Consider the following 13,087-nt stretch of genomic DNA (forward strand, 5'->3'; position numbering starts at 1 on the left):
GCTCCTCTCCCAGGATATTTTTTGGGGGGGAAAAATCCCATTTTCCTGCCTCAGTTTCCCCCCCAGCTGAGGCAGTTTTTTTAAGGAAAATCCCTGGAATTCAGGGAAGGTGTGATGGGCCCTGCTTTCAATCTGTGCTGGGCTGAAAGAAATGCAGATTATTGAGCAGCTCCCCTTGATCCCCTCCTCAATTCACTTTGTTTTTAAGGATTTAAATGGGGAAAACACAAATTTTTCCCTGTCAGGACCTGTGCTGGTTTCACCCCCAAGGTTACCCCATTACCAGCCTGCCCTGGACCTTAATTATTCCCTCCATAATTTCCAAATGCTCTGGAATTCCCAGAATCTCCCTGGATCTGACAGGCCTCACCTCCAGGGATAATTGCTTTTCTTTCAGGACACTCAGGATTTCCTGCCCTGATTTCCCAAATTTTCCATTTTTTGGGGGGATTTCTCCTGCCCCAGGTGCTCCTGGGTCTTTCTCCTGCTGTTTTCCCCCTTTTCTCTGTCCTCACAGCATGGCTGGGATGGTTTGTGTTGGTTTTGGGATCAGGATTCCTGCTGGGACATGAGGAAAGGAACCTGCTCCTTCCCAGTTTTTTATCCTGGAAAGTTTTCTTGTCCCTATTTTCCAGTCCTGGCTCAAAGATCCCTCCTTGCCTCGCAGCCCCACGCTGGGATGGTGCCTCAACACCTGTAAAATGTGAATTTATTGGCATTAAATCAGTTTTTGCTGCATGAGGAATAATTCCTCCCAAGCTGCTGGGGTGGCAGAGGGGCTTCCTGCAGGGAGCTGATGTTTTGTGTGTCCTGGTGGAAAATTGGGGTGTCAGGAAAGAATTTGGGGTGGCAGGAGCTGGCTGGAGCCACCAGGGCCTTGCAGGGATGGGATCTGTGGGGACACCCCCACCTGGAGTTGGGGTTTTGTCAGCCAGGGATGGGCTGGATGGCCCCAAAATCCTCCCCAAATCCTCCCTCCCTTCCCACCCAAACCCCAGAAATTACAAATAACAGCAGGTCCCAGCCTGCTGAGCTGGGCGGGGGTTTCTGGGCTGTGCTGGTGATTTGGGGGTCTCATATTCCAGGGGCATTCCGGGGACATTTCAGGGACATTTCAGGGACATTCAGGGACATTTCAGGGACATTTCAGGGACATTTCAGGGATATTCCAGGGGTATTCCAGGGGTATTCCAGGGATATTCCAGGGGTATTCCAGGGATATTCCAGGGGTATTCCAGGGATATTCCAGGGGTATTTCAGGGATATTTCAGGTTTCCAGTGCAGAAACCTGAAATATCCCTATTTGGGAGTTTCTGGGCTGTGGCTGGTGATTTGGGAGTCTCATATTTTAGGGGTATTTTAGGGGTGTTCCAGGGATGTTCCAGGGATATTCCAGGGACATTTCAGGGACATTTCAGGGATATTTCAGGTTTACAGTGCAGAAACCTGAAATATCCCTATTTGGGGGTTTCTGGGCTGTGGCTGATCATTTTGGGGTCTCATATTCCAGGGATATTTCAGGGACATTCCAGGGATATTCCAGGGATATTCCAGGTTTCCAGTGCAGAAGAGGCAGCACCAGAACAAATCCTTCCCATCCCACCAGCCAGGTGGGAGCAGAGGGAAGCAAAATCCTGGTTTGAAACTGGATTGGATAAAAACAAAAACAAAAACAAAACCAAGCTGGTTTGAAAGTTTGCTTGGCTGGGAGAAATCCCAAAGCCTTCTTCAGGCTGAAATGGAATTAATTTATTCCTTATTCAGTTTGAAATTAATGCACCAAGGCTGCCTTGGATTCTGGGATGGGAAAAGAGGGAAGGGAAGGGAAGGGAAGGGAAGGGAAGGAAGGGAAGGGAAGGGAAGGGAAGGGAAGGGAAGGGAAGGGAAGGGAAGGAAGGGAAGGGAAGGGAAGGGAAGGGAAGGGAAGGGAAGGGAAGGGAAGGGAAGGGAAGGGAAGGGAAGGGAAGGGACGGGAAGGGAAGGGAAGGGAAGGGAAGGGAAGGGAAGGGAAGGGAAGGGAAGGGAAGGGAAGGGAAGATGTCCAAGATCCAGCCCAGCTTGGCTCCCACCTGGAAAAGCTTTGGCCTCACCTGGGCAAAGCTCTGGACAAACAGCAGCCCTGAGGAATGCAGACAAAAAAACAAAGTGGTTTCTGTGAGAAGTGACTTCCTAAAGGCACAAAAAAGCAAAACAAAGCAGAAAAAAAATACCCACAAAAACCCCAAACGGCTCAGCAGGCTGGGAGCTGTTGTTGTTTGTTATTTCTGGAGTTTGGGTGGGAAGGGAGGGAGGGATTTTGGGGCCATCCAGCCCATCCCTGCTGGGAGCTTGCCCTGGGTGACACAACCCCAACTCCAGGTGGGTGTCCCCACAGATCCCATCCCTGCAAGGCCCTCCAAGGAATTTTGCACTTCCAGCCATGAACTTCCAGCTTCTTTGCATCTCTCCTCTCCTGTTTTCCCACCCCCCTGATGGATTTTGGAGCTCCCTGATGTCTCGGGGCTCCCATGACGGATGGATTTGGACTTTGGGATCGGGGAGAACGATCAGAAAATCGGCTCCATGTGCTTGTCCTGGGCTTGGCAAGAGCAGGCAGCCCCACATTTATCACTCTGCTGATCTCTGGTGCCTTGGGGCAGTGCTGGGATTTACTGGAGTTGTTGTTTTGGAATGCCTGGTGTCCTCTGTTCCCAGAATCCAGAGATCTGAGCTGCCCTCCCAGGCTCTGAGGAGGATTTGCCCTGGCCAGGAAGGGTCTGAGGTGCAGGAATTTCAGGGGAGAGTCAGAGATGTCCCATCCCAAGGGCTGGCTGGCCTCAGGGGTTGGCCCAGGCTCAAAATTGGGTTTAAACCTGATGGATTTGGGTCAAGCCTGGTCCTGTTCTGGGGGCAGCAGGGAGGAGGGGTCCGGGGGGGGCTCAGCTTGGCAGGGCAGGGATTGGGGAGTTTAAAGGAGGAGAGGGAGCTGTGGGATGAGCCTGTGATGGAAGGGGGAGTTCTCCTCCTCCTGTGCCAGCAGAGCTGCTGCCTCTCCCTGGGGGTGTTGGGGGAGTGCTGCTCGAGCAATTCCCAGGGCATTCCCTGTGCCCTTCCTTGGGCATTCCCTGTGCCCTTCCCTGGGCATTCCCTGTGCCCTTCCCTGGGCTTTCCTTCTGCATTGTCCTGAACATTCCCTCTGCATTTCCCTGAACATTCCCTCTGCATTTTCCAGAACATTCCCTGTGCCCTTCCCTGGGCATTCTCTGCATTTCCCTGGGCATTCCTTCTTCATTTTCCTGAGCATTCCCTCTCCACTTCCCCAGGCATTCCCTCCATTTCCCAGGGCATTCCCTGTGCCTTTTCCTGAACATTCCCTCATCATTTTCTCCAACATTTCCCTGGGCATTCTCTGCATTTCCCAGGGCATTCCCTCTTCATTTTCCTGAGCATTCCCTGTGCATTTCCCAGAGCATCCCCTGCACTTCCCAGGGCATTCCCTCTGCACTTGCCATTCCTTCTGCCCTTCCCTCAACATTTCTCCTGCATTTCCCTCAACATTCCCTCTTAATTTCCCTGAACATTCCCCCTGCATTTCCCTGAACATTCCCTGTGCATTTCCCAGAGCATTCCCTTTCCACTTCCCAGGGCATTCCCTCTGCACTTGCCATTCCCTCTGCCCTTCCCTCAACATTCCCTCTTCATTTCCCTCAGCATTCCCCCTGCATTTCCCTGAACATTCCCCCTGCCTTTCCCTGAACATTCCCATCCCTGACATTTCCGCTCACCTGCCGTCCTGAACATTCCCTGCCCCCATGCCTTTCCCTGAACATTCCCCTGCCTTTCCCCTGTGCAGTTTCCCTGAGCATTCCCCCTGCCTTTCCCTGAGCATTCCCCTGCATTTCCCTGAACATTCCCCCTGCCTTTCCCTGAGCATTCCCCCTGCCTTTCCCTAGCTTCCCCTGCATTTCCTGAACATTCCCAGCTCATTTCCCTGAACATTCCCCCCCTTGAGCATTCCCTGACATCACCAGCTTCCGCCCTGCCTTTCCCTGAACATTCCCCCTGCCTTTCCCTGAACATTCCCCCTGCCTTTCCCTGAACATTCCCCCTGCCTTTCCCTCAACATTCCCCCTGCCTTTCCCTGAACATTCCCCCTGCCTTTCCCTGAACATTCCCCCTGCCTTTCCCTGAACATTCCCCCTGCCTTTCCCTGAACATTCCCCCTGCCTTTCCCTGAGCATTCCCTCTCCATTTCCCTGTGGATCCCTATGGACAGGATCCTGGGGGCTCTGTGCTGAGCCCACACTTGCCCAGTTTCTCCCAGCCCCTCCCTGTGTCCTTCCCCCCCCATTCCAGGGCTCGGCCCCATCCCCACATTCCCTGCAGCAGCCCGTGGGGTGCGGGGCAGGGAAGGGTCAGCTCACCCAAACTTCATTCCTGCCTATTTCTGTCCCTGCCCTGGCCACCTTGTTCCCGGGGGAGTTAATTTCATTGCCACCTTCCTCCCCGCCCGGCTGTGGCTGTGTGCGAGCCCTTGTGCTGGGTAATTACAAGTGTGAAGTGGGCACGGCAGGGACCGGCCTCGGCTCCATCCCAGCGGGAGCAGCAGCCTGGATATCCCTGTGGATCCACCCAGCCGGGGCTCCAGACTGTCCTCGTCCCCAGGAACGGGCACAGAAGGGGCAAGGGGAGCTCTGGTGGCAGCACAGAGGGGCAGGGACAGGGATCTGCTGAACTCTCTCTGTGCCAGCCCTTCTCCTGCTGCTGCACCTGATTTTCCAGCCCTTTTTCCCAATCCCTGACCCTCAGGGAAGGGGATCTGGGGCTGATGGGGCTGTTTGGGCAGCCCTGAGGGGTTTCAGGCCCTGGAGGCAGCACAGAGGGGCAGGGACAGGGATCTGCTGAGCTCTCTCTGTGCCAGCCCTTCTCCTGCTGCTGCACCTGATTTTCCAGCCCTTTTTCCCAATCCCTGACCCTCAGGGAAGGGGATCTGGGGGATGGGGCTGGTTTGGGCAGCCCTGAGGGGTTTCAAGCCCTGAAGACACTCAGGATGTCTCACAGCAGGAACCAGAGCTCAGGGAGCTCTGTGGGAGCTTCTCCTCTGGCTCCACTCACAGCTCCTCACCTCTGGCATCCTTGGCTTGGGACATCTCCCGCTTTTCCCCAAAACTCCTGCACCCCCAGCCCCTTCCTGGCCAGGGCAAGGATCCATTTCCCACATTTCCCACACTCATCCATCAGGAGCTCAGCCTTTGGAGCAGGGCTGGGCCGTGCTGAGGCTCTGGAGGCAGCAGCATGGTGTGGATTTCACTCATCCCCACCCCTCTGCACCCCTGGGGAGATGGCAGCCTGCTCTCTTCCCCTCTCCATTTCCCTCTGGCCTTTCCAGAGCCACGGGAATGGCTTTTCTCCCACCTGGGGCTCACCTGCTCGCTCTCCATTGGGGTTTGGAGCCAACGCTGCCCTGCAAGGTTCTGCTGGAGCTGCTGGCTTTCCCTTGGTTCAGCCCCAAAATCGCCTCACCTGTGAGAGCTCTGTCTCAGCAGGGCTCCACGCTGGGATGAGTTTTTCTTCCCCAAAAAAACCCCAAAACAATCCCTTTCTCAGGAGCTCCAGCACCCCAGGCTGGGTCTGCACCCCGGGGAGGGCAGAGAAGGGAAACTGAGGCACGTGGATGACTTTGGAGGGGGTTGTGGTGCTGAGCAGCATCACTCCAAACTGGCTGCAGCATCTCCAGGCTCCTGCTGATCCCGGGGTGCAGCTGAACCCCCCAACTTCCCTCCTTTTCTCCTTTTAAATATTGATATTTAATTATCTGTCCTCACCCTCCTCTCCCCCCCCAGCCCTGCTGTGTGGGACTCTGGTTTTGTGGAGGACAATGAAGTGTCCCAGGCCTCTCTCCCCCCTCCCCTGCCCTCCCTGGCTGCTTGCAGGACTCCTGTTCCAGCCAGGGCAATTATGGCTCTCTGCTCTCCCTCCCTCTGCCCAGCCTATAATTTAGTTTTATATAAAGTGTGTTCCAGCCCCTGTTGTGCAAGACGTTGCTATTCCGGGGGCTGGGGTGGCAGGGGGGGGGCTGGGGCGGTGTGGGCACGACCCCGAACCCCCCCTGGGCACCCCTGGCACCCCACACTGCCATGGGCTGGAGCAGCCAGCGCTGAAGGTGCTCCTGCCTCCTCCTGCCTTTCTGCAAGGGGGTGTTGGGCACGGGGAGTTCTCCCTTGGGGAATAACTCAGCTCCTTGCAGGGTTTTCCTGCCCCATGGAGGGCTCCTGCAGGGGTTGGTGCCACCCCAGGGTGCAGGAGGGTGAGGGAGGGTGGCAGGCAGCTCCTGCAGGGCACACAGTGGCCCTTTCATGGCCACGGGGATGAAAAGCCCAGCTGGGGCTGCTGAGTGTAACCAGATCCCTTGGCTTCTGGAGAAGGAATGTGAGAGCTCAGGGAGGCTTTTTGGGATGGCGCTGTGGCAGGGTGAGCAGCCCTGGTGCCCGTCCTGGGCTGCCCAAACCCCAGGTGGGGCATCCCTTGGGTTCATCCCTTGGGTTTATCCCTTGGGTGCATCTTTGGGTTCATCCTTTGGTGGGTTCATCCCTTGGGTTCACCCCTTGGGGACATCTCTTGGGTTTATCCCTTGGTGGCATCCCTTGGTGGCATCCCTTGGTGGCATCCCTTCGGTTCACCCCTTGGGTTCATCCCTCGGGTGACATCCTTCCGTGCTGTGTGACACAGGGGAGCCCAAACCCCCTGCCCCGAGCCTGGGCAGTGTCTGGGCCGGGCTGGGGGAGTTTGGCTGACCCAGGGCTCAGCTCTAACCCCGTTTCTCTTGCAGAGCTGCCCGAGCCCTCCCTCCCTGCCCCGAGGCAGATCCCTGCGCTGCCCCCGGCCGATCCCCGGTCCCCCGCCCGCCCCGCCGTGCCCAAGAAGGAGAAAGCCCTGGAAGGTGACAAATCCCCGGCAGGGCTGACCAAAGTCCCCCGGGCCGAGCCCTGCGGCACTGCCGAAGCTGTGACATGTGAGTGTTCCCCTGGGACTCAGCCCAGAGCCGGGCAGGGGTGGGAACGCGGCTCCTCCTGGCTTTGTTCCTCCGACATCAAAGCCTGAACCCAGCCTGAGTCACCTGGGAGGTGAAAGTGAAGGGCGGAACCCGGGGTGGCTCCCGGAGCACCTGGAGCTGCTTGGGAAGGGTTGGGATCCTTTGGGTGCTGCGGTGGGAAGGGAGATGAGCCTGCCTGGGAAAGGAGCATCCCCCAAAGCTCCAGGGGGAGAGAGGAGACCCACAAAGAACGTTCTTGTGGGCACGGCCCCGGATGCCACCATGGATATTTGCATGGGCACAGCCCTGGGATGTCTCAATGGCACAAAATTTCCATGGGGCACATCCCCTCGATGTCCCCGTGCCACATCCCCTCGATGTCCCCGTGCCACAGCCCTGCGGTGTCCCTGTGCCACAGCCCCAGGATGTCCCTGTGTAAGTGTACAGTGGATGGAAGCCCTGCAGTGGGATGAGGGTGGCCGGGAACGGGGCTGCCCCCTCCTGAGGGTGAGCAGGGGAGGGGAGAGGGTGGGAAATGCAGGTGCTGCAGTGGAGAGAGCAGAGCAGAGCAGGGAGAGCAGAGCAGGGAAGACAGAACTCAGTGAGGAGAGGAGAGAAGAGCAGGAAGAGCAGAGCAGGGAGAGCAGAGCTCAGTGAGGAGAGCAGAGCAGAGCAGGGATTGTAGAGCAGAGCTCAGATGTAGAGCAGGAAGCAGGGAGAGCAGAGCTCAGTGAGGCAGAGAAGCAGGGATTGTGCAGCAGAGCTTCAGAGGGGGAGAGCAGGAGCTCAGGGAGCAGAGCAGGGATTGTAGAGCAGAGCTCAGAGGGGAGTGCAGAGCAGAGCTCAGTGAGGAGAGCAGAGCAGGGATTGTAGAGCAGAGCTCAGTGAGGAGAGGAGAGCAGGGATTGTAGAGCAGAGCTCAGAGGGGAGCGCAGAGCAGGGATTACAGAGCAGAGCTCAGTGAGCAGAGCAGAGCAGGGATTGCAGAGCAGAGCTCAGAGGGAGCGCAGAGCAGGGAGAGCAGATCTCAGTGAGCAGAGCAGAGCTCAGAGGGGAGAGCAGAGCTCAGAGGGGAGAGCAAAGCTCAGTGAGGAGAGCAGAGCTCAGAGGGGAGAGCAGAGCAGGGAGAGCAGAGCTCAGTGAGCAGAGCAGAGCTCAGTGAGCAGAGCAGAGCTCAGAGGGGAGAGCAGAGCAGAGCAGAGCAGGGAGAACAGAGCAGAGCAGGGATTGCAGAGCAGAGCTCAGAGGGGAGCGCAGAGCTCACGGTTCCCGCGGCTGAGCTCTCACACAGCATCTGCGAGCTGGGCCGGCTGCCCGCAGACATTCTGCACGCCTGAGTCACAGCACAGCCCTGCACGGCCCCCTCCCCAGCCCAGCCCAGCCCCCCCAGCCGCCCCCCACGGGCCCCGGGGCTGGGGGGGATTGGGGCACCCTTCTCCTGGTGAGCAGCGTCACCTCTGGTGTCCCTGCTCCTCACTGTGCTGCTCTTGTGGGGGGTCACCGTTGGTTTTTGGGGGTTATTCCCATTTTGGCAGGCCCTGAGGAGCACATTTAGGCTCTCCCATGGCACGGTGGCATTCCCTGGCTCCTGCAGGCTCAGGAGGGGCCGGGCAGAAGGGGCTGTTGGTGCAGGGTGACGTCTTTGCCCGCCAGTGCCAGGATCGGCCCCTCCGAGGCTCAGCTCTGTGCTCCAATCCAGCTGTGCAGAATTTTGGGACATTGGCATTGCAGGTTTGGCTTGCTGTCTGTGGAGCTTGAGGCAGGAGCAGCAGACCCAGGTGGCCACAACGTTCCAAGCCCTGGCAGTGCCTGGAGAAGGGTCCTGGCAGGGGAACCCCCTGGGACAGCCCGAGGGGATCCAGGAGCATCACCTCGGTGGGAAACACAAAGGTTTGGGTTTCAGGTGAAAGGTTACAAACATCCAGGAGGTTTTTGGCTGTTGAGGAGCTGCAGGCAGGCAGTTTCCCCCAAAATCCTCTTCTCCAGGCCTGCTCCCCCCACTCCTGCATTACTGGGGAGCTGAAGGTGCCTCTTTTAGCAGAGCTTTGGCCTCGTGTCTTACAGGCTCTCCTTAAAAAAATGGAAGCTCTTTTCCCTGACTTTGAGGGGGGGATTCCTGGCTGCCTCTGGCTGCCCCTGGCCGGAGCCAGAGCGTGATTTTGATTTACAAACAGTTTAATCTGAGGAATGCAGCGAAATGGGGAGCGCCAAGTGCATCCTGCTGCAGTCCCAGAGAACCCAGCTGCCGTCCAGGCTGCTGAGCTGCTGCTTGGGACCCTCTTGACTCAGCCCCTGCCCAGCTCCCTGCAGGCTCAGCCCCTTCCTGGCACAGCTCTGGGCACTGTGGTCACCTCGGTGCCACCTGGGTGCACACACGAGGCAGGAGAGGGCACTGGATGAGGGCACGCAGGATGGGAACGCTCCCTGAGGTTTTTAGGAAGGGGAGACAATCCCTGGTTTATCCCAGACCTGTTTTCTGCCTCCCCAGTCTCCCCCTGTCCTGCTCTCAGCCCACTCTTCCCGCTCAGCTCGGGTTATTTTAAGTTCCCAGCGGGTGTCAAAGACCAAGCTCCCACTTTCACCTCCCTCAGCCTGCTCAAACCAAGCACTGGGACCATCCACTCGTGTCTTTCCATCTATTTTATTCTCACCTTCCACCCACTTTATTTTCACCTTCCATCTGTTTTTATTTGGTGGATGCAGGACAGGGCCCGCCTGTGCCCTGCACAGAAAGCAGCTCCTGTTCCCTGGTGCCAAGAGGTGCCTCTGCCCTCAATCATCCCTTGTTTACTGCCAGGGCAGAGGAAAAGCAAAGTTTGGCCACAGCACCACCAGACAGGATTTTATTTTATTTTATTTGTTGTTTTGTTTTATTTTATTTATTTTATTTTATTTTATTTTATTTTATTTTATTTTATTTTATTTATTTTATTTTATTTATTTTATATTTTATATTTTATTTTTATTTTTTTTATTTATTTTATTTTATTTTATTTTATTTTATTTTATTTTATTTATTTATTTTATTTTATTTTATTTTATTTTATTTTATTTTATTTTATTTTATTTTATTTTATTTTATTTGTGGCCTTACTGAGGAGGATGATGGCTGCTGGAACCTTGTGCTGGTTCCCAGTCCTCTCCCAGCTGAGGATGAGGAGGGCACAGGGGCTGAGCCACCCCTCTGGCTCTGGCAGCGTGCTGGCAGCATGCAGGGCTGCAGCAGGAGAGGCTGGAGGGAGGCGCAGCCACAGCTCGGAGTTCTTTCCCTCCTCCTGCAGAGAAGTTCAGCCAGAGGTTGCAGAGACCTCAAGGAAGTGGCCGGTTCCTGCAGGGCTGGGGAGAGGAGCAGGCTGGCTCTGCATTGGTGCCTCAGCTCCTCTGGCCCTGCAGTGGTGCTTCAACTCCTCTGGCTCTGCAGTGGTGCCTCAGCTCCTCTGGCCCTGCATTGGTGCCTCAGCTCTGGCCCTGCTTGGTGCCTCAGCTCTGGCCCTGCATTGGTGCCTCATCTCCTCTGGCCCTGCATTGGTGCCTCAGCTCTGGCCCTGCATTGGTGCCTCAGCTCTGGCCCTGCAGTGGTGCCTCAGCTCTGGCTCTGCATTGGTGCCTCAGCTCTGGCCCTGCATTGGTGCCTCAGCTCTGGCTCTGCATTGGTGCCTCAGCTCTGGCCCTGCATTGGTGCCTCAGCTCCTCTGGCTCTGCATTGGTGCTCTCCTCTGGCTCTGCATTGGTGCCTCAGCTCTGGCCCTGCATTGGTGCCTCAGCTCTGGCCCTGCATTGGTGCCTCATCTCCTCTGGCCCTGCATTGGTGCCTCATCTCCTCTGGCCCTGCATTTCTGAGGAGTCTCAGAAGAAAAAATCCCAACAAAAGGATTTTTCATAAAACACGTCTGTGCCCACCACCATCCCCTTGGACCATCCATCCTCCAGCTCACCCCGTGTCCAGCTGGGGACCGGATTCCCGTTTTTCCCAGGGTCTGGGCACACATTTCTCCCTGTGGAGAGGGCAGGGTGGGTAAAACTCTGCTTTTCCCTTCCAGGCCAGCCCCAGGTGGGGCCACCCCTGCAGCCCCCCGGGCCCTGCACGCAGCTGCTGCCCAACGGGGAGGCCGGGAACGGGACCTGCCGGGCGCAGAAACCGCCCCGAAAGCTGCAGCCACACCACTCCATCCACAGCCAGGGCAGCAAGAAGAGCAAGGGCAGCTCCAAGTCACCCTCTTCCCACATCCCCATTGAGGCACAGGAAGGTACTGGCTGCACCCTGGCGGTCTCTTTCCAGGTGTTCTCCTTGGGTCCCTCATCCCTTGGGATCTCTTGGTGGCACCTTCCAAGTCCTTGAGCCCCTCATCCCTTGGGATCTCTTGTGGCACATTCCAAGCCCTGGGTCCCTCATCCCTTGGGATGTCATGGTGGCACCCTCCAAGTCCTTGAGCCCCTCATCCCTTGGGATGTCTTGGTGGCACTTCCAAGTCCTTGAGCCCTATCCTGGGATCCTTGGGCACCTTCCAAGCCTGGGCCCATCCTTGGATCTGGTGGCACCCTCGGAGCCTTGAGCCCCTCATCCCTTGGGATGTCATGGTGGCACCTTCCAAGTCCTTGAGCCCCTCATCCCTTGGGATCTCTTGGTGGCACCTTTGAAGTCCTTGAGCCCCTCATCCCTTGGGCTCTTTTGTGGCACCCTCCAAGCCCTGGGTCCCTCATCCCTTGGGATGTCATGGTGGCACCCTCCAAGCCTGGCCCTCATCCTGGGATTCATGTGCCTTCAAGCTCCCTCATCCCCTTGTGGCACCTCCTCTTCCCTTGGTCTTTGGCACCTTCCAAGCCCAGCAGGACCCTGGACCCTCCTGGCAGGGTCATCTGAGCAGGGCCATCTCCTGTCCTCCAGAACTGGTCTCTCTCGAGGCCTGGGTGTTGAGGGAGACCCCTGGGGCAGTGGCTGCCTCCCGACCCCTTTTCCCCTCCCTTCCATGAATTCCTGAGGGAGGATTTCCACCCTTGGGTGCTCCCCCAGCACCCCCCGTGCCGGGCACCATCTCACCCTGTGCTCCTCCCCAGATTGCTGCGTCCACTGCATCCTCTCCTGCCTCTTCTGCGAGTTCCTGACCCTCTGCAACATCGTGCTGGACTGTGCCACCTGCGGCTCCTGCACCTCCGAGGACTCCTGCATCTGCTGCTGCTGCTGCAACTCGGGCGAGTGCGCGGACTGCGACCTGCCCTGCGACATGGACTGCGGCATCATCGACGCCTGCTGCGAGTCTGCCGACTGCCTGGAGATCTGCATGGAGTGCTGCGGGCTCTGCTTCTCCTCCTGAGGGGTCCCCCTGGGCGGGGGGACCTGCACCGGGACCCCCCAGGCTCTCCCACAGCTGGCGAGGCTCCGGCCGGTCCCCCGGGAGACCTCGCGGAGGAAGAGGAGGAGGAGGAGGAGGAGGAGGAGGAGAGTGAATCCCGCTGGAATCCTTGTCCTTGGAGTGTGTCCTGCCCGGGGAGGGCTGAACCCTGAGGGCCATGGGGGCTCTGGTGGTGTCCTGGCCTGCTCTACCTCTGCCAGCGCTGGGGGGGACAGCGGGAGCCTCCTGCCACCTGAGCCGAGAGCAGGAGCGCCCGTCACACAGAGCCACCCCAGCACTGGGGACAGCTGTCACACAGAGCCACCCCAGCATTGGGGACAGCCGTCACACAGAGCCACCTCAGCACTGGGGACAGCCACCCTGCAGAGCCACCCCAGCATTGGGGACAGCCATCACACAGAGCCACCCCAGCACTGGGGACAGCCCATCCTGCAGAGCCACCCCAGCACTGGGGACAGCCGTCACACAGAGCCACCCCAGCACTGGGGACAGCTGTCACACAGAGCCACCCCAGCACTGGGGACATCCCATCCTGCAGAGCCACCCCAGCACTGGGGACAGCCCATCCTGCAGTGTGTCCCCTGTGTGTCCCCCGTGTGTCCCCTGTGTGTCCCCTGTGTGTCCCAGGTGCGTGGGGCACGGTGGCTGGATTGGTGCCAAATGACCCCCAGCGTTGCTGTCCCCGTGCCACCATCCCAGGGACAGGGCTGGTGGCTGGGTGGGG

General features: G+C 57.8%; 1 protein-coding gene across 1 annotated transcript; it reads left to right on the top strand.

Moving 5' to 3' along the window:
• Positions 1–6,130: 6,130 nt before the first annotated feature.
• MDFI (MyoD family inhibitor) lies at positions 6,131–12,701 on the top strand (the record flags this gene model as incomplete). The annotated part of the gene is made up of 4 exons (XM_050987677.1): positions 6,131–6,286; positions 6,779–6,991; positions 11,053–11,259; positions 12,068–12,701. Coding segments are annotated over 4 exons (833 nt in total), but the record flags the coding sequence as incomplete, so codon positions are not given.
• Positions 12,702–13,087: the final 386 nt, after the last annotated feature.

The sequence above is a fragment of the Serinus canaria genome, unplaced genomic scaffold, assembly GCF_022539315.1.
Source record: "Serinus canaria isolate serCan28SL12 unplaced genomic scaffold, serCan2020 HiC_scaffold_112, whole genome shotgun sequence".
Lineage (NCBI taxonomy): Eukaryota > Metazoa > Chordata > Aves > Passeriformes > Fringillidae > Serinus > Serinus canaria.